General features: G+C 37.0%; 1 protein-coding gene across 4 annotated transcripts in view; it reads left to right on the top strand.

Annotated features, from left to right (window-relative positions):
• The window catches only part of GABRG1 (gamma-aminobutyric acid type A receptor subunit gamma1), a 59,771-nt gene extending 39,983 nt beyond the window's left edge, over positions 1-19,788 (top strand). For all 4 annotated transcript variants that reach the window (XM_032999231.2, XM_032999232.2, XM_032999234.2 and 1 more), the window contains 6 exons: positions 2,226-2,446; positions 4,906-4,988; positions 6,243-6,380; positions 6,499-6,651; positions 9,726-9,937; positions 14,853-19,788. In XM_032999231.2, coding sequence (XP_032855122.1) covers positions 2,226-2,446; positions 4,906-4,988; positions 6,243-6,380; positions 6,499-6,651; positions 9,726-9,937; positions 14,853-15,131 — 1,086 coding nt within the window. In that variant the 3' untranslated portion in view covers positions 15,132-19,788. The remainder of the gene's footprint in view (positions 1-2,225; positions 2,447-4,905; positions 4,989-6,242; positions 6,381-6,498; positions 6,652-9,725; positions 9,938-14,852) is intronic.
• Positions 19,789-21,354: the final 1,566 nt, after the last annotated feature.

Below are 21,354 nucleotides of genomic sequence, written 5' to 3' on the forward strand. Positions count from 1 at the left end.
ATACTGAAAGGTAAGAGAATACAAGCATCTGGGTCCACCGAGGCTGTTCCTTTGCTTTGTGTGTTCAAAATAATCTGTGAGCTCTTCTTCCCTTTTTATCTTAATTTTTTAGGATGGTTGGTATTCTATGACAGCCCGAGTTTTCTTGCTCTGGGTGGATTTGACTGTACTGACTCTTTGATAAATTTCTTTTTCTCAGATGTTTTTCTCAGTTTCTCAATGCAGTGCCACTGTGAAGTGGCTGCTTAGAGTAGCACCTTCAAACTGAGGCAGTCTGCTCTTGTCATACATTTGGTTGTGTCTTTATTTCACTCACTGACGTCTTTTTTTCTCCTATTTGTACTGTAAAGGCAACACATAAATCTTTGTTCATCCTGTTCCGTTTAAGCCCATTAAAACACTTCTCTGGTACACTGCCTCAGGCTCTCATTTACACTACAGCAAGGCAAGTTTCCTTTCCAGTTGTAACCACTACAGATGAGAACAAGAAGCTGAATTTTAAGGTCAGTCAGGCCCCGGGTTTTCACAGATGTCTTGAACATTGTTTACAGAAATAAAATAATCTAGGACCTGCTTTGAACTGCACAATCTTCCCCTGATGCCAATGCCTCTCAAGGGATTAGCAAAGTTTTAGAAAGAAGTAATCTCTAGAATGAATTTTTGTTTTGTTCTTTTGTTCCCTCTGTCCCTCCACTGTTTGCCTCACACACTAGTTATGAATAACCTTTGAGAATAACTGAGTTACCACAGTGCAGGTGGTAATTCATCTACCAAACAGCACAGAGCAAGGGCAAGCCTCCCTCTTGCATATTGATTTTGTGAACCCATTCTTCTCCCACCTGGAGAGGTGGGAAAATTGAGGGAGATTTAGGTAGTCCTGGAAGGATATCCTTCTCAAGGTTGAAGTACCAAATTCCACTGGGAGATGGGTGGTAGTTGCAGAAATGAGTGAAGAGTATGTAACTCATACAGTGGGCTGCTGTGTTTATTTAAAAGTAAAATGAATGAAATCCCCCACTCCAACCAGCAAAGCCTTCCACTTATTTTACTTAAAAACAGAGTTGACTGCACTGTGCATTTTTACTGACCAAGTAAACCAGTAATGACCCCTTTGGCTCAAGCAAGAGTTTGAACCACAGTTTCCTTCTCTCTTCCTCCTGTCCACTCATCACATAACTGAGAGGTGAACAACCAGCAGAAAGTATCTAAGTCTGGTCTCCATCTCTTTTTCCCTGCTGAGTTGCTGCTGAGTTGCTCATTGGATCCCTTGTGGGGCAGCCGTGCAGGAAAGATCACATCTGCCATAAAGTAGAGAGACTGTTGCCCTTAAGGTCAGTCCTGAGCTGTGAGAAATACAACAGAGAAGAGGCTTCTGCTTTGCTCCTTTGTCTGGAATGCAGGAACAACTGGATGGGTTCTTTGAAAAACAATATTTCATTGCATCCGCAGTGTTTATCTCCCTCAAGTTTTACTGTGTCAAGAATTGCCTCAAAAGGCTGTGGGCTTTCCTTTTACATATTTATTTATTTTATTTTTCACCTTTCTTTTCTCGCCATAAGTCTACCGAGGAATTCTATCACAAAAGGAGCTTTCTTGAGGCTTTAATAAGTAAAGTGGAATTGCTTTAGGGAAATTTCCTTCCTGATTATGATTATATATACTTTTATGTGTATATAGGTAGATATATGAGACAGATGGTAACAAACTGTGCAAACTGTGATGTTTACTTCCCTCATATTCATGAATTTTTCAAATTCTGAGATTCCTTGAAGGATCTTAAATTGAATGTAGTAAACTTCTGAGAAAAAAAAATATAGAAAGCTTATTTGGCTTTGGTTTATTTGCTTACTTCTTAAGAGATGTAGAATCTCTGTGTTAACATAGTCTAGCCCTGAAGTATTGAGGTTACCCTTAAATTTCTGCCTAGGGCCCCCAGAGGTGGTTGCATTGTGTGAGGACCTCCAAGTTACAGCAAGCTCCCATCATGTGTCTTCTTCCTTATCTAATCAGTGTGTGTCAGGGGAGTGGAGGTAGGGACAGAAGGCTCTGTGTGGTTTTCATCAGTTTGTAATTTCTCAGTTTAGGGTTACAGGCTGTTGTGAGCTATGCAAATGGTAATACAAAAGAGAATAGAAGTGGCCTTGGATTTATATATGAACTAAAAATTGTTGGCTTGCAGACTTTTGTAAATATATACATAGATGTGGTTGTTTCTCTGTTTTTAGGAATACACTATAGATATAATTTTTGCCCAGACTTGGTATGACAGTCGTCTAAAATTTAACAGCTCAATGAAGGTGCTTATGCTTAATAGCAATATGGTTGGAAAAATTTGGATTCCAGACACTTTCTTCCGGAACTCAAGAAAATCTGATGCTCACTGGATTACAACTCCAAATCGTTTGCTTCGGATCTGGAGTGATGGAAGAGTATTATACACTCTAAGGTGGGTTTTTATTAAGTGAGTAGAAAAAAATAAAACTGTTACGACCAGGAATATGAAAATAATGAATATGAATCAAATCCTTGGCATCTCTTTCGTTGTGGACCACAGGAATTTGCAAGTTTACTAAAGGAGAAAATAAAATAAATTATTTGATAATGAAAACCATGAAATTAATAGTATTGAACTATATTACCTAGATAATTGGGTAAAGACTATTGGAGGGGATAGCAAAGTTTTAATGTTATTTATGTACAGGCAAGATTAAAAAAAAGTTATATAGCATGTAGTACCATGGTGGTCTGTCACTAATGTATTGCGGATCTAGTCATAAACTGTTTTACAGACTTTCTGTTCTAAATAGTTCAGTATCTAATTTCCACCAAATTATATTCTGTAAGTAAAATTAAATGCTTCAGAAAATAAAAATCATAAGAAGTTTGATTAAAGCTAGGGACCCAGTCCTGCATCTACTTCTTAACATGTTTATCCTTGCAAGCTATTAGAATCAACAAATCTGTTCATCCAAATTAGGCATATGCAAATATGTTGGTGATAATTCTTGGCAAATGGGGGATGCTTGGGCTGGTTTTAAGCTTACCATTTAGGCTATCTGTACTGATCTTTGAGTCACTTTTCAAACAGTTCTTTGTCATCTCTCAGTTTTACTTTCTAAGTATGCCTAAAAAATCTTGCAATAAATTAGAAACTGATCAGGAAGCAGTCCATGCAGAGGATTCCAGAAAACCAATTCTGTTCTTAAGATTTTATTCTTAGTATGCTTCATTTAAGAACACACAAATATCTCTGAAGAGCACTTTTTAAACAGTTTATTATTCTGGTGTTCATAAAAAAATCTCTAGAGATCCTCTTCTGTTGACATACTAATATATATATATATATATATTTCTTTTTTTTTTTTTTTTTTGTAGCTAACAATTCTAGAGTCATACTTGGACTTTACCCTTCCATTGTCCATTCAATCTCAATGTACAATTTCTTTTAAACAGAGTCTAAATAACACAAATAAACAAACAAATGCAACCAAAAAACCCACGTGAGCTCTTCCAGAGCAATAGGTTAGAATTACTGTGCTAGAGTATGAGCTATGAAGTACAATGAGCTAGGAATAAAACAGCAGAACAGGTATTCACCCAGCACTACAACATGAAAACATCTGTATGGGTGATGATATGGCCTGAATTTGACCTAAGGTGGCATAATGTTGAGAGGTTCACATTTGGCTATTGAAGGAACTATAACAGGATCTGACAGTGCTGCAGGTTCACAGGCTCTCCTGTACCACTACTCTTTCCCTGTTGGTAATTCAGGGAGCAGACGTGGTGATTTTTAGTCAGGCTTACTGAGTCGTCTCTGAGCGTAGTCCTTGGTCTGTCCATTGCACCTGTCAGTGATTCCAGATCTAGTTGTGTTGCTTTTAATAAAAGACTGGTTTTGTTTTCTTTTTCTTTGAGCATTTGACTATCCAAAGGTTGAAAATGGAAAACAAGGGCAAATGCATATAGCATATGTGGCAAATTTGAAACACATCGTCAGAGCTTGCTGTCAGCATGTGGCAGAATCTTCCTTTTTCCATACGTTTTTGTCTAATATGTAGGTATTACATACAGTCAAGTATGTAAGCATTATGTTAATTTTTAAAGTTGATTTTGGAAGACATTCTGACTTTCTTCACGGTGTTGCCAACAAAAGAGGAGGTATTTTAAATTCAAAGAAGGTGGTTTGGAGTCTAGCCCCTTACTCTAGCTTCCTAGTAAAAATTAGCAGAACTAGGCTTTTTGTGTTGGTTGCTTGGAAGCTCTTTGAAAATCTGTGATAGTATTTTCAAAAGCAGCAAGTGATTCAGTTGATACCTTTATGAGTCCTAAACTACTTTTAAAATGTGTATTGCGTGAATTACTTGAATGCCTTAGACATGGGTAGAAGTACCGTCTGCTCTTTCCTATTTGTTCTGCTGTCCTCACAAGAGCTGCTTCCATGAGTATAGAGAAAGCTCGAGTGTCCTCACTTTCTTTCTTGAGAGATACAATGATACCAAATGCAATTTGACTTGACAAACACATTCTTCAGAAAGTTCATTTTTTTGCTATCATAAACTCCCCTCCTTCCCCTGACTTGAGTCCCTCCCTTTTATCTCCTATTGCTGTTAGACAGCTGAGAGATTCTCCCAAATCAATTGAAATTTTTGAAATGGCTTGAAATGCCAGTTGAAACAACACAGGTCCTCAGGTTGCATATGATGGTAGTTTTTGTTCTTTGGCGGTGATGCTGGATGTTTTTTTGAAGATACACAGTTGGCTATGCATAACATCCATTAATTGGCAAAACTGATTTCTGTGCATGTTCTTCACTATCTAGTCTGAAGTGTCTGGATGCTTGAATATAATTTTTTTCTTTTCTTTTTTTTTTTTTTTTTTTTTTTTCCTCCCTTTTCTAATTAGGCTGACAATTAATGCTGAATGTTATCTTCAGCTTCATAACTTTCCTATGGATGAACACTCTTGTCCACTGGAGTTTTCAAGCTGTAGGTGGTAAAATACTCCTTATTTTTTTCTTGTTACATTCAGGCTTTAATTTTCCTTAAATTCTAGCAACAAAAGAGCATGTGTTTACTTTTTAAAACCTTGTAGTGAAGGAAAGAACTGACCTGTATATATTTTGATTAGACTTATTGCATTATTGAATGCATTATTAAATGCAATAATGAATGAGTTGAATTACATGCATTTCATATAGGTGCAACTTTAAAGATAATCTGATTGCTTAGGAATCTGATACAATGGCTGTTTCCTTTAATGGAAATCTGTTGTCCTGGAAGAACTTCATTTTTTTTATGCCTAACACACTTGCCAGCTTTCAATTAGTTCCATGTGGTATACTTACAAAGAAGATCTGTCTTCTTCAGCCTGTTCCTGTAAATTCTTAATCGGTGTAATAAGTCCTTCTCCTTTCAGTGAGACTTACTTATGTGAGCAAGAAACACAACTTTCAGGCTTCATTTTTTTAATATAAACTACACTAAAAAAAAAAAAAAAAACCAACAAAAAAAACAACGTTCCTAAGGGAATTGTGCTATTACTGGCAAAAGAAATCCAAACCACCCAAACACAGCTAAATGATATATTCCTAAATGTGAAACCTAAAGACTCTTTCTTGAGTGCTTCCACTTAAATAAACTTTGGTAGCTCCATTGATTAAATAGCTGTGCCAAACTAATGAGTCTTGCTTAATTTAATTTCTGCCTTTCTGTAAGATAATGTGGGGCAACATGTGAGGCACATCAAAATCAAGCAGGTTGCACTTCCTTAAAGTTGAAGGGCTAAGTGAATCATGCCACAAAAGTCCATTCTGAGAATAATGGACAAAGAAATTTTCAATAAACATCAACAGGAACTTAATCAAATTATGTACTAATAAGTATCTGTCCTTTTAAGCTCTTTGTGGTCTTTTAATCATAATGTATATTACATTTGTATATTAATTCATAGTGACGACTTTGAGCCAGTTTTTCATATCTGAGTTCCAGAATGCTGTGTAGATACTCCCTAAACATTTGTATTTACATAGGTTTTGATTGATCATGTATTTAACTAGGCTTAAAACCTTGGCTAGATGTTTTGTGGTTAAATTTTAAGTGTATCAGGTAGACAATAGATTGGCTTTCTCTCTGATCCACTTTATGTATAGCCCTGGTTTAGTTTATGAACAACTTGAGATCACAAAATATGCTTTGGTATATACTGTGGCTGAATGCTTGATTTGCAGTGTTTTATTCTAGATGGATATCCCAGAAATGAAATTGAATACAAATGGAAGAAAACCTCCGTTGAAGTGGCAGATCCAAAATACTGGAGACTGTATCAGTTTGCTTTTGTAGGGTTACGAAATACAACTGAAATTTCTCATACCTTGTCTGGTAAGGCAAAATTTTAAGTTTTATTTCATGTATTATCTATGTAGAACAAGGCTAACAGATTAAGATAAAACTGAAAACCAATGTCATGTGAGAATTTTTTTCTTTTTTTAATTTATAGGTGATTATATCATTATGACAATCTTCTTTGATCTCAGCAGACGTATGGGATATTTCACTATTCAGACATATATTCCTTGTATACTCACAGTTGTTCTTTCATGGGTATCATTTTGGATCAATAAGGATGCAGTTCCTGCAAGGACTTCTTTGGGTAAGAATGTATTTTTTCAACCTTGAAGGGTCTGGTACTCCCCAGGAGTACAAATCTGCAGCACGGAGTAAATTAATCACAGTTTATTCCCCTTCAGACTGTGACCACTGGTCACACTTTCTCTTGAACTGCAAGATTAAGAGTAAGAGGATCCTTCTGTGGATGCACAGCAGGGTTTAAGGAGGGAGTGTTGAGAATGGAAATCTGGAAATCCTAATCCAAGCCTTGTGGATATACTGTTGTTCACATAAATACATTTTTTCCCCTTTATGTTCTTTTTGTCATCTGCAGGATCACAATCATTAGTCTGACACTTCACTTAGTTTCATGGAACAAAGGATGTCAGTACTACAGCAGTGAAAACTGTGAAAATCTATTTTTTTTTTTTTTTTTTTTTGCTGGTGTTAGGTTTTTTTTGTTTTTTTTGTTTTTTTTTTTTTTTTTTTTTTTTTAATAATATAAATGATTCAGTTCTTTTAAGCTGAGGATAGGAGAGAAAATTTGCAACCAAAGTTGTACTTTAAGCAGTTAAGCATGTAACACACAAAAAGTGTCTCACTGTCCTGCTTTTACTACAGACAGTACTGAAGTGTGTTGTGAGTTCTGCTACAGAGATAATTCTGTGTTAGTGTCATCTTGGCTGACCGGTTTAGCATGGTGTCAGTTTCCTATTTTTGACTGTTTAGGATTTGTGTGCTGCCTTGGAGAAGAGTCGTAGCCCCCACATAAGGCATGCTAGACAGGGGTGCGTGGAGCACACGGAATGCACCCTATCAACTTTGAGCTTAGCGGTGACAGATGCTTTTAGTAAAACTGGTGATGGCAGTAATGACCTATTCCGGGGGAACGATCAAAAGCTGAGAGTGTATCTTAGGAAGTGAGAGATGTGAGTTAATTTTCCTCATCAGCTTATAGGGTTGCGGACACACCATTCCCACGTTCTGGGAGCGTTTCCTCTCAGAACGGTGAGTCCAGTCTTTAACTCCCTGCCTTTCCTACTGAAACTGGACCACTGTGCAGTCAGTCCTGCAAAATTAATGAGTCAAGGAAGAAAGCGAGCAAAAATGAGCATGGCTCAGTAGCCTAATGAAGAGGTAAGGAAAGAAAATCTGAGTCTTGGATCTTAACTTTATGCTATTCGAAAGTACTGAAAAGTTTAGTGAAGAGACCCTAAAATCCTCAATAAATAAATTAAACTGTAATTTGATAGTTTCGAATATTGATTTAGAAATTCATGATAAGATTTCTCTGCTTGACTAATTGTTGGACATCATTGTGGGTACCTTCTGGAAGGGCACTAGCTATAATAGGAAAAACTGTTGTATTGGTAACTTGCTAGTTCTGTATCCAGTTTGTGCTTTTACAAAGTACTTTTTCTATGCCATGAACCTAGCAAATTTGCCTTTGATCGCATGGCTCAGCTAGAGTTTTCATGCTCCCACTTCAGCAGTACTAACCTTCATCTACTTGAGATGCAATACAAACATTTGCAGTATCGTTTTTACAGCTCCCTGCAGTTAACTCTGAACTCCTATTGTGTGAACATGCAGAAGACATCACTTGACAGTTTGTAGGATGATTTTTCTCATACACAGATGTTCTGGTGAAGAAGAAAGAGAAATCAGTCAAATAGGCACAATTTTATAGAAAAAGACTGAGAAATTAAGACAAGAAAGCTGAAACTAAGTCCATCATGGCAGGCAGTTGTGATGCTGTGGAAGGTTTGCACCCTGTGACAGCCGCTGTATGCCTTTTGAATAGTGGAGAGGACTGGGAAAGTCCGTGTCTCCTTGTGTCCTCTCTGAACAGAAGTCAGTAAGGGGAATGATGAGTGTGACTTCCCACCCGGAGGCTGTTCTGGGGTCTGGCACACTGAAAAGGCTTGGGCCTTTTTCCATATATTTTGAACAATTCTGGCCAGATTGTGGTTTCCTGAAGCAAAAGGTTTGAGATGATTAAAGGTATTTAGATATTTAACTATGCAGAGAAATGCCTAACTGGTTTTCAAAAGCATCTAGTGGGAGTGAAGCACTTTTGAAAAACTCTGTTGGCACCTGTTTGCCCTTTTTGGCATGTAATTTTACTGGGAAATCTGTTGCAAAATCACCACTGCTTTCCTGCTGCAGGATCAGTCCATAGCGACCCCGGATTCCATGCTTTGATCTAAAAGCCATTAGACAGCCTTAGACTGGTGTAACACATTTCTTGCAATAAGCCTGTGCATGTAAATAACAAATTATTTGTGTGTTCAAGTATTGCTCTCCAAAGGAAAGGTCACATCTTAATTTTTTACTACTATGAAAAAGGCTTTGGATTTCCCTGAAGCATTAAGTATAAGAGGAAAGTGTTAACACCTTCTAAATGTTAAACCAGTGAAGAGTGGTATAGTTGAGATTCTGAACACATCGCTATTAAGGCCAGTGTGTACTTTTAATTAACATGTATGTAAGTGAATCAAGGGAAACATTTTCTATTACTTAAGACATGGTATTGAAAAAATACCTAGCAACTTAGAGAATGAGACCAGAAAGGCCATGGTGGCCATCTAGCTTGATCTGCTGCGTCAGAAGCAAATGATTGAAAACATTATTCCTTTTTCTTGTGTTTTCTGAGAGTTTGAAGTCAATGATAAATAACATACCTTTTTTTTTCTGAATGTGCCCTTTTGTGCATTTTAATCTTTCAAGAGCCAAAGAACTTTTTCTGTGTTTATAAAACTTGTGTGCTTATTTGTATGTGTTTGTCTATTGTATTTGGTTTATGTGTGCAGATTTATAAAATGACACAAGTGTTTTCAGTGTCGTTTGTTGGAAATGGGAGGGATTTAAACTGAAGGTGAAATGTGCTGCCTTCTGTATGATCCCACAGTATCCGCTGGATCCATATGGATAGCTTCTTGCAATAGCACCGTTGTGTGTGGGTGTGATCAGCGGTGAACCCTGCTGTGGCTCAGTTCTTGTATGCTTCAAGAATGAATTAAGGGCTAATTTGAGGATTTTTTTTTTTGTGACAGTATGATTCAATTACTTATACACTTCCCTCCTCCTGTCTTTTTTAATTTCTTTCTCAAACAGGCATTACAACGGTGCTGACCATGACAACATTGAGTACAATTGCTAGGAAGTCACTTCCAAAGGTTTCCTACGTGACAGCAATGGACCTTTTTGTTTCAGTTTGCTTCATTTTTGTGTTTGCCGCCTTGATGGAATATGGCACCTTGCATTACTTTACCAGCAACAGAAAAGGGGACAAAGGAAAAGAAAAGAAGGCAAAATCTAAGCCATCAGTAAGTTTAGCCAAAGAAGAATAAAAAATACAGAATGTTCCTTATTGTAGCATTAATTTTGAGAGACTGGTTCTTGAGCAGAAGGGCTGATGTTCAAAGATAATTAACATTAATATTTATTTTAGAGTTTTTTTACAGCTGGGGACTTGTGCTCATTTTCTGTAAATACTACTAATGAAGAAAGGGTTTAGATTATTCCACTCATATGTGAATGACAACACATGAGCCTAAGCTAGATAGTGGTTTGATAGAATATTCCATCTTCCATGCTGTGCCCAAACCCTTAGTGCTTCTACAGCTACCTGTGCAATGTGTGCCCATGGAGACATTTCTGTCTGGGCACAGTGCTTCTGAAAACAGCACCTGGCAGAGAACCATAGATAAGACTGTAGCAGTAGAGATAATATAAATGGACTGAAGGTATGATGATTTGTTTGGATCTGCATCACCTAACTTGGATTTTACTTCACTAGCTTTGCAAAGGAAAAAGTGCTTATTATTGGTCAATACTCTGACTCCCTTCCACTTCAGAAATTCTACTTTAACTCTTTTATTTTTTTTTTTTTTAATTTATTTCCATGTTTCTTTATGGTAAAATGAACCTTCTGCTTTTACAAGTTGATGTTTGTATGGTATGAATCCCCACATATTCCAGGAACAAGTATTACTCAATTTTAAGAGGCTTTTCATTTGTGTAGTAAGAATACTGTAACTTCCAAAGAATCTGTTGTTGGAAGCCAGTACAAATATTTAAAGCTTATCTTTAAACTAATGAAGCACTGAGGTAAAGACATTAAATACCTTACTCATTTGAACACTAGTCTTAATATCTGAGGCTTGATTGTAGTCATCTTTTAGAGAGAATAAGAGGAAGGACAGTGCTATAAAGCCCCCTTCCAGATCATTTCATCAAAAAAGTCTGGAGCATAGCTGAATCATAATATCAGTTGTCTTCTCTGGGTGAAGGCTGAATACCACCTGTGTAAGATCAGACAGAAATTAAAATGAAATTACAAAAGCCCAGATACAGAAATGCAGAAATCCTGTTATGAGCCATATCCATTCTTCAACTAGTGTTGGAAAGAGCACTGGTGCACCCATTTTGAGCCGCGCTGCTGTGGGAGACTGTCTTATGGGGGCACTGCAGGGCTGCTATGGCTGAGTACCAGGGAAAGGAGAGCCCTTACATTTCACACGGTGAGCTGGTCCGAGTGGATCAGCTGTGTGTTTAGGACAAGGCTAGTGGCAAAGGGTTAATACTGCTCTGTGCTGCCTTGGTCGGACATCACTGTGATCCTCAGGGAATCCAGCACAGCCAAGAGAACTGGAAAACTGAAACCTCAAACCTCCTTCCTGTTAGTGGTAGAAGCAAATGTGGGCACAGTGGAAAGGATGGAAAACAGGCTTTGGCAAGGGCCACGGCTGAGCAATGAAAGTAGAAGATGACAGAGGCTGCAGAATTTGGGGGACTTCCTGGTGTTAGCATAGCAGATTCAATTTTAGGTGGTTGTTGAAATGAGGTCTCAAAAACACTTATGGAACAGGGAGCTGAAATAGGTCTGCTCTCATCATGCACAACAAGGAGAAAAGGAAGAGGTGAGGAAATACCGCTTATTCAGACCAGGGAGATATTAAAGATCAGCTGCTGGCAGATCAAAAGCCACTGAAGTGGTTTACAAGCATAGTCTATTGAATGGAATAATGAGACTTTCCAGAATCTGTTCACACATCAGCCATTTGTGCAATAATTTGCCAAATGCTTAGAGATTTTCAGTGCATATGACAGTTTTGAATGTAGAATAATGGTGAGATAAAAACTATGACACTTATTGCAGAAATGGCTGGAGTTTGGTCTAAGGTTAAAAATATAAATATAATACTCAAAACATTGTTCAGTTGTGTTTTACTGTGTTCTTAAAGTGTGCTTTTTATTTCTAAGTAGTTGAAAAACAACCGTCTTTTCACACAGAATTTTTTAAACATGTTTCAGCACCTTATGGCTACAAGACCATAGTAGGTAAAAGATTACTCTAAAAAAAGGGGAAGATTAAATTTAATAGATGCAAGGATTCTAATCTGATAAATAGGTTTTTCTTTGGTGACATTTTATTAAAAGCTATAAAATTTCTTGTTCCAAACAGAACAATTAAAGAATCCATCTGATTAATAGGAAGTTGTACAATTACAAATCCTTTTTTTTCTTTTTTTTTTTTCTTTATCTTTGTCAAAGACTTCTATTCATTCTTGTTCTCTTGTAGTTATGGACATGTAACTCAAAAAACCACTTTAATTAAAATAGTTTAATTCCTTCTGAAAAGTTCTCATTTACAGGTGTTTTTTCCTTGGAAAACTTGCCTTGCATGTGTCTTCTATTTCTATCACAAAATGCAGTAAAAGCTTATTATTCCAGAAACTGATGCCAATCAAGTGCAATAAATGATCTTGTGAAAAAACAGTGAGATTTTTCAAATGATTACAGCAGTTTTATCTTACAAAATACGTGCTGGCATCATTCAAGAAAGGTAGTATGAATTGGCTTATGTAAATCCACATTAGTAAGGATAATGAGTTTGGGCAGGAAAGATTAAACTTAATTAGTTGTGGATCTTGTTCTGATCATCATTTCACCTGAAGTGAATGCATCATCTGTGCTGTGATCTCCACAGATGATGGCTTTCTTTTGTACATGTATTAGTGCTAATGCAGACTAATTTGGTTTTGGTCCTATCAGAGGCTATTAAAAATTTGTCTCACTATATATGGAGTTTTATCAAAAATATCAGTAGGCATGTACATGAAAAAATCAGCATGTACTACTGTATCTACATGGTTTTTTTTTAGTTTTTATAAGTCTCTGCCAATTGTTATAAGGTCATTTTCTTGTGAGAAGTTGGTTGCCTTTCTGCTTTTCCCTCAAGCTGTATCTTTCCTACACACATTTTATATATTCCCTGTTAGGCCTATAAGATGGTATTGTCTTTCTCTCAGGCCACATCTTCAAACATGTAATTCAGTAGCCAGCTTTAGTCTATGCTGGTGACATGAGCATTGAAAAGCAGTACTGTTATTTTTTCATCCTCCCATGGTGTTTCTGAGATGGGGATTCTTGTTTTACCCCACTAGTAGAAACAAATCATGTCATGAATCTTACATTGGCAGAACCAACAGTCAGAAAATTATTGTAAAGCCAGAGTAGGTGCGAATCAGAAATAAGCATCTTTCCATATATGTCTTCAACAAAATAATGATTTTGTAAGTTCAAAAAACATTTGAACTTACTTCCTATGTGTTGTAAGAACAAGCTTTGTTTGTAATGCCTCAAATTAGGGTAGAAGCATGTAACTGCTGTTCGTTAGTATTGTCAGTATTTTACCGTAACTGAAAAGAATAATGAGGTCCTTTAGGATGATAATTAGCTCCCTAGGTCATCATGTATAAAATTGTTGAAACAGCAGTCTGTGTGAAACTTCCTCTGGCAAAGACACTTATTAAATAAATCTATTTGAAAACATGGTGGATACTGCACTGCTTTAACATCACCCCTTGGGACACTGGGTAAAATGTCCCTGCAGCAATAGGGTGCCTCCTTAACAATGTATACTCTGTACTGGCCAAAGTAATTCCCTGGAAGTGGGACAACAGGACTCGAAAACATAAGAAGAATCTAAATGATGTGGCTTCCTGCTTTTCATATTTTTTCATTGCCTATCATGTATAATTGTTTAAAGAGAGATTCTTCTTTACGATTCGATACCCCATTCTTCTGTCTGCTTCCTTTTCTGCCATATTTATACCTTACATGACAAAATACGGAGATGGTAGAAAAGATAGAAGACAATGTAAGAATAGTGTTGATGTAATCCCTATCTTCAGTTTGAAGATTTTAAAAGAGATGCCAAAGGTGGAAGGGGTTGAAAGATGTGATTATAGAGTAGTTTGAAAAGGCTATGAGATATAGAAAGAGAAAAAAGGACAGATAGAGAACGTATTTTGAAATACTCAGGAAAACAAAGATGAAGAGTGAAGAACTGTGTGGAAATAAAATAATAAAAGGGGGAAAGATGGGCTGTAGCACAAGTAAAAGGAAGGTGAAAAGGCAAATGTTGCAAGAAAGGGAATAACAAACAGATTATGTACTAGGCAATAAGGCGCACAGGTTTTTTCTACGAAAAATTATTTATGAACCTTAACATCTATTACATTGAGGTTTTTACCAGGTGGCAAGAGCGTTGAGTTACGTCCATGGAAAGTAAAAGTAAGAATTAAGAGCTGAATTAATTGATTTGAATGACTTGAATGGCATTCTCCTAAGTCTTATGTATTGGTTTCTGAAGGTGGGGCATATTGTTTAGGGATTTAACATCAGAGGGTTAGATGATGTAGCCTGGTCTTATGTGTATCAGTCTCTTAAATGTCACCAGTGATGCTGCACTAATCCCATTAGCTTTTTTTTTTGTTGTTGAAAATCTAGCTTCCAGAAAAACATCCAGTCTCATTCTAAAGACTCCAAATTATGGGAGAACCATAATTCCCTTGGTAGTGAAGCTTATAGACTGGTTTTGGACTTGCTTGTGACCCAGTTGTCAAGCTGTGACTGAGTTCAAAATGTTCATTTGTGTTGTGTAGATAGGATCAGCTAACCCTGTCTGTGTAACTAATTATCCACTATTCCCAAATCCCAGCACAACCCAGTTTTCACTGTGGCAGGTGAAAATCATTCATGATCTTTTACCTGTGTGAGCTAATTATATACAGCAGTTCATAATTCACAAAGCTCCCCAAAACTGTTTAATATTAGAATTTCTATATATTGTGGTGCTTATATTGGCCTTTGCTATGCAAAGCGTATGGAATTATTTAATGTGAGGATAAAAAATCTGCAAAACTGTATTTTTCTTTTTTTGTTTTTCTTAAGAAACCATCTGCAATTGCTGTTCGACCTGGATCAACACTAATTCCAATTAATAACATTAATCATCTCCCTGAACGTGATGATGATTATGGATATGAGTGCCTAGAAGGGAAAGACTGTGCTAGCTTCTTTTGTTGTTTTGAAGACTGCCGCACAGGATCTTGGAGAGAAGGAAGAATACACATCCGTATTGCAAAAATTGACTCCTACTCTCGAATCTTCTTTCCAACTGCCTTTGCATTGTTCAATCTTGTTTACTGGATTGGCTATCTTTATCTATAAATTTCAGAGGTTTGACAAACTCAGAAGAAATATCGTAATTGAACAGTCATTAACACTTTTCAGTGAGCAGTCAAAGACTAGAGCTGGCCCAAAATGACTCAAATTGATTGTTCTAAAAATTTGAAACAATGAGAGGAAATATGGTGATGTAGTCTCCCTCTTGTGATCAATGATGGAACTGAAGAGAAAATTTAAATCTTTAAAAATAAATATCCCTAACATTTAACTTGCCTGAATACACACATATTTTTGCTCAGCTCTAACAAAATGCAGAGTCAAGAGGCTGTGTTATTTAACTGGACAGTTCTACATAAGCTTTCAATTTTAATCCTAAATGATAATGAAGGTGAATTTTGTAGCATCTCTTACACCTTTACAAAGAAAGCCTTAATAAAATGGGTTTGGTTATTTTCATCCATTTCATCCATAAGGTGATGATTTTTTTATTAATCCCTGAGTTTAAAAAGTTGAAATGGAACATTATTTTTCAATCAGCCATTTGTTCTCTGCGGTATGTTAAAAAGAGTGATTAAATCATAATTAATCACATTCAGATTTATATAGAATGCAGAGATTAGAGCAGCAAGAAATGGATATATCACAAAAAAAAAACCAAGGGTAATTCTGAGCTTGTCTTATCCTAACCAGTGATATAGGCTTTTGGCTTTCAACCTTAGATTACATTTATGTCCGTGTTCCATCAGCTATTACTTCACTGTTGTGAGTTGCCCAAAGTTCTCCAAGAGGGCTACAGCTTTTAAAAATTCCTACCCAGCTGCCATTGCTTGCTTATTTTGTGGAAATCAGACTGATGTTGGCTGAGATTCTAGCCGTTATGCATAATGTTCTTCACGTCCTCTCCATTCCCCTTTCCTTTGTCTGATTCGTAGTCAGGTCCAGAGAAAAAAGTCATAACTACATTTGGTAGAATTTGTATCATCAGAGTTTGGAAAACCTGTAACAGTGCTATAGTCATTGTGTTCAAAGCCAATATGTTAAATCTCCAACCCTAAGAGTGTAGTATGTGACCTGTTCCACTTAGCATAAAGTATGATTTTGAAGATTCTGCTTGATACTGCATATGCTACTCACTGAGCCAAAGCCAAATGGTATGAATTTACTGAACCTGTGCTATGGATTGCTGTGTAATTGCCTCTTTGATATTTGTTTGTTTCTAATGGAAAAGCCCTGATATTGGGGGTGGGTGTGCGTGGGTGGGTGTGCGTGTGTGTCAAGTTAAAATAATCCTTATGCATTGCAGATACTTCTCCAAGATGGGATATATCCCCCCAAAATCATAGGATCAGTTCTCCAGCCTTTCTGTGGTCAGAGCTTCTGTTTACTTTGGTAGTAATTCTTCAGTAGTAGCCTTTCTGGACTGACTTCTCTTTGTTGACTATTGCTGGCTGGCAGCATTTACTATCTCATTTCTGTTTTTAAATCCATTGTCTTTATTATGGAAAAGTGCAGTCTTTCCTCCTTTCTCAGAGAGAAACTGGTCTCAAGTGAGCTTGCAAAAATCACTGTAAAATTAAGATATGCATTAAGTAAAAGTCAGAATTACACAGTAGACCTTACAGATCTTTAAAGAGGATTAATGGGATTAGCATTTGGCTGTAGGTAAGGATGTTCAGTACTGGAGATAAAGACATGATTAATGGCTAATAATAGAAAATGATACATGAAGGACACCCCACCGCCAATATTTCTGTTGAATGTGCTCCCTCGTCTGAATTTCTCAGAAAGGATTATTGTATTTTTATATTCTAGTTGGTACCAGACATAATAAGATACGATATGCAGTACACATTTCAGATGAAATGTTATGGCAGTGTTGAGCCCCAAAGTTTAATAGAGAATGCAAGACTATGTGCAGTGATTCTGGAAGAAAGTGTGACAGAGAGGATCCGATTTTAATGCAAACTTTGTTTCAGTATTTAGCTGATGAAATATGAAAGTGGTTGAGAGTATCTGTTGAGGTTGGTTGACATTATTTGTTGCATGACCTTTCTGAGCACCAACTTCTTCTGACTGTTAGACTGAGTGTAGAAGTGCGGCATCATTAACAACACCAATCTACTCTATTGTTTCTTTAGAGTCTCATTTTCAGAAAATGCTCAGTACAATGGAAGTATGTCAGTTTTAATTCCATAGTGCAGTTTGATGCTTTTTGACAGCACACTAAACACATTCCTCTGTAGGAGGATTGAAGGTGGCTTCAGCAGCAGTATGTTGGATGCATACTTGAAAAGCAGTCTACTTGCTACACAATACAAGGCCCGGGTTTTGTGAGCTCCTGAGTTTCATTAATTCACCTTTAAATAAAAGGGACTTGAAAGAACTTGGCACTTCACTAGAGGAAATACAAATTTCACAGCCTGCTCTCCTCTGGCACATCTAGTTAGCTTTTCCTATTCATGTGGTTGTCAGTTGCCAATCAGCCTCCAGTGACTGAATTGGAGAACAGAAAACATCCAGAATTGGCAAGGGATGGATAAGAAGTCTTTCATTTCTAATTTCTATGAAACAATGTAATAGAGTATTAAACCTATTGAATGTTATGGCTGTTTGGCTTATGGATACACTTGCTTCTGTCTGTTGACAAACTTTTCTGTGTACTTCATTTGTTTCTGATGAAATAATTTTAGTTTCCCACAGTACTGTGAGTGCAAATAGAAATGGGAATGCAGTGAACTGTAACATGGCATGTAATAAATGTGTTATTTTAGTCCTATGTGTTTTCTTTCTAATCTGCATATAAACACTTGGTTCCAAGAAATTTAAGTGATAATCAAGAAAATGGCAGGAAACAGAGACTGTCATTACTTAGACTTAGATGCTGCAATCATTTTTCAAATCTACCTGGTAAAAGTTCGTTTACTGATAGCTGGGATCACAGTACTTGGAGTCATATTATTCTGACCATTACTGCCTAAACACATTCTTAAACCTATTCCTAATCAGTACTGTAATTAGACCAGAATTCAGAAAAGTGTGTGCTTATGTACTGTCATAAAGAGTGATGCTATCCTGAATTGATGCCATTAACACATGCTTAATTTGCACTAATTTCAATAATGAGTGTTCAGTAGCTCAAATGATTAAACATTAAGGATGTGAGCCAGAGCCTCTTCAGTAACAAGTTTTCTCACTGAAAGAGTGTGACATAAGAGGAGAAATTGCCATAAAGGTGGAGAGGTGGAAAAGTCAGGTGAAACTGCTTTATACTGCACCTATCTGAGGCATCTCCTGAAATATATTTTTCAAAAAAGAGACTTTTCCTTGATATTTCTGTATTAGTGTTCACCACTTGTCTGTTTTAGTAGTGAATACATCTCAGTGTGTTATTTTTAGTAAGGTTGTGCCTATGACTGTACCTCACTGATCTTCAGTGCATGTCTTCCGTGTCTGAATTAATCTGTTTTATGTAGTGGCAGTGCAACCAAAGCATGAGCTCTGGGTAACGTATTTTATATTCACATGTTGATGTGCTTCTAAGGCTTTAACTTTATCTGGTTTTCTGACATTCGAAGACATAGGATTGTGTAAGACTTTGAAGAAGAATCACCACCAACATGGTTTTAATAATTTTCTGTTGCTTACTATGGTAGTAAAAGACTTGTTTAAAAATGAGGTATGAACGGTGCTTTGTAATTTGTGAACACCTTTGAACTTTCAATTGAAAGCCCAACAGGAGGAGTCTGGATTTAAATATCTGTCTGCCTAAAGTAAGATATGTTTTGTTGAATTGCATCAGTCATCATTGCAGTTTACTGTTTCCACATACCTGAGAATTAGTGCAAATACATCTAATTTAAATTTTTAAAAGTCATTGTGAATATAATTATTTTAATTTATTGTAGTTTCAGTTACACATTAAATGTGATCTTTTATGTTTGTGAAATAATACTGTATTTTTTAGTCATTATAATAAATATAGAAAATGGAAACAAATGTAGACTTCCTCAGCTAAAAAATACAAGTCCAGAATTAGAAAGAATTACTGAGCTTCCATTCCTGAAAAAACTCAGTGAATGTCCACATGTCCCGTTGAATGTGCTGTGAGGCAGACTGACTCAGGAAGAGGTAGAATATTCTTCAGGCTGTAGAAAAGGCCCCTGCATTGGTTCATGCTATGGGCTTCCTACCCAAGTGGATGAAAGGAATAGACCTGTCCTTCCTTTTTCAGCTGTCTCCTGCTTCTGCTTCATTTGTACCAGCAATAGCGGTTGTAAAGCCATATTGCCAGATGAATCAAAACCTGGAAATTTAGCTTTATTTTACTCTCTTGTAAGTTAATGTTTCAACCAGGTGTGTGGGATCAGCTGACTGAACATACAAGACTATCACTAAGTTCTAGTCCAAGACAGGTGGTGGGAGCTTGCATCTGGAGGCAGAAGGATGGCTTCTTAATGATGGATGTATTTCATTCTGTTGAGAATCTGCACTGAAAGCTGGTGTGGAAGAAAGGGAAAGATGTGGGGGGAAAGGTTGCTGGGGGCAGTGACTCCAGAATCCAGTTGCATGGATCTGAGTGACTTATATTTAGTTAATAGGTTTCTCACTGGCATTTGTGATAATGCTCTTGATTCCCCGCAACATTTTTTTTTTTTTTTAATAAAACAAAAAAATTACTATGAACCTCCTATACATTAATTACAGACTGAATGAGTAATAGACAGTTATCTTGAGTGATCATTCTGGTGAAATGTCAGACAGAAAATCGGAAATCAGGTTAGATCAGAAAAAGGCTATATTTCTTTCTCGTTTTATTATTAATGGTAAAACTATTTTAAAATTTATTGAGTATTAGTTAGTACCATAAAACATCTGGGAACAGAAACCTGACCCAGACTGCATTCAATCATTGAGTTCCTCTCTCCTTCAGGGAGTGGGAAAGGCGGACTGTGAGCATTCCAGGCATGAACTGGGACAGCGGGTGTACTCCAGGGAGGTTAGTAGCAGTTTCTGTTTACAAGGGTGATCTCTGCCTGTGAGACTTTAATTTGAAACAGGGTACATGCTTCCAGAAGGTGGATGGGTGCTGTGACTTCCAGAATGATGGAAAAGCATCCCTGATCTTAATGTTTATCTTTGCACAGGAGTGGTTTCGTCAAGTTGACTGTCCTGTTATGAGGCACTGTGGTATTCCCCATGGGGTGTAGGGGGAGAGTTTTGATTGTACTCCTGGGCAAGGTGTCTAAATCTTGCCACAGGGCTCAGTATTGTGGGTTCTGAGCTGTTTTGGATTTGTTATGATGCTAGTCAAAAGGCAGTGAATACTAAACTTTTGATTTTACTTTCTAGTAAATCTCACTGAGAAAACTGGAGTGTTAGTGAAGCATGAGAGGAAATGTCAGACAGCCTGTGGAGATAGGAGATTAGCTAAAATTGTAATAGACTAAAGGATCTAGCCTTTTTTTCCATAGGTAAGTCTTGTTGCCCGTTAGCAATATATTGTTTCTAAAAATTTTTAAAGTCTCATGGCATTTTAAGGAAAAAAAAAAAAAAAAAAAAAAAAAACAAAAAAAACCAAAAAACCCACAAACTATAAAATTCCTGGGCAATCTCATTCCCCTTCTAAGTGACAAATCTTGCTTTGCCTGCAAATTTTGCTAATGGTAGAACATTATTTGAGTTGTGCAAGGAGAGCCACAGGGGATGTAAGACAGAAGACCTATAAACTATTCTACCTTGTTCTTCCTCTCAGTTCCTTTTCTTAATCAAGAAAAGAGTTTCAGAAGAGTCGGTATACGGCATGTGTAAATGAGGACAATTTAACTACTGACAACAGGGCCTGAATCTCACTAGCTGACAGGATCAAGCGAGACAGGAGTCTGCAGTAATAAGGCTTCTCTTTTGTAATTCTTTGTAATAGTGGCTTTTCCATACATCTCTGCATGCCTACCTGAGACTCAAACATTTTTCAGGTTGGACACAATTCTTTTGTGTGTTTCAGGCTTCACAGAATGATCTTTATTATCAGGGTTTGAGCCTTGCTGAATTCAAAAGAAAAGGTTTCCTCTTGAAGTTTCCCTGTCCGGGCGTTGCAGGTAGGAGATGTCTTGCCACCAAACATTGGAAAAGTGATTTTCAGTTGATCCCGCTGAAGAGGTGGCCTGGCTCTGTAGGGTGACACTGAGATTGTTTTGTCATTTAGACTTAAAAAGGTTGAAGACTGTTAACAGCAATGACCAGTACTTCCCCCACAGAGGATATATTA

This window comes from Tyto alba, unplaced genomic scaffold (genome assembly GCF_018691265.1).
Source record: "Tyto alba isolate M040663 unplaced genomic scaffold, T.alba_DEE_v4.0 Super-Scaffold_6, whole genome shotgun sequence".
Lineage (NCBI taxonomy): Eukaryota > Metazoa > Chordata > Aves > Strigiformes > Tytonidae > Tyto > Tyto alba.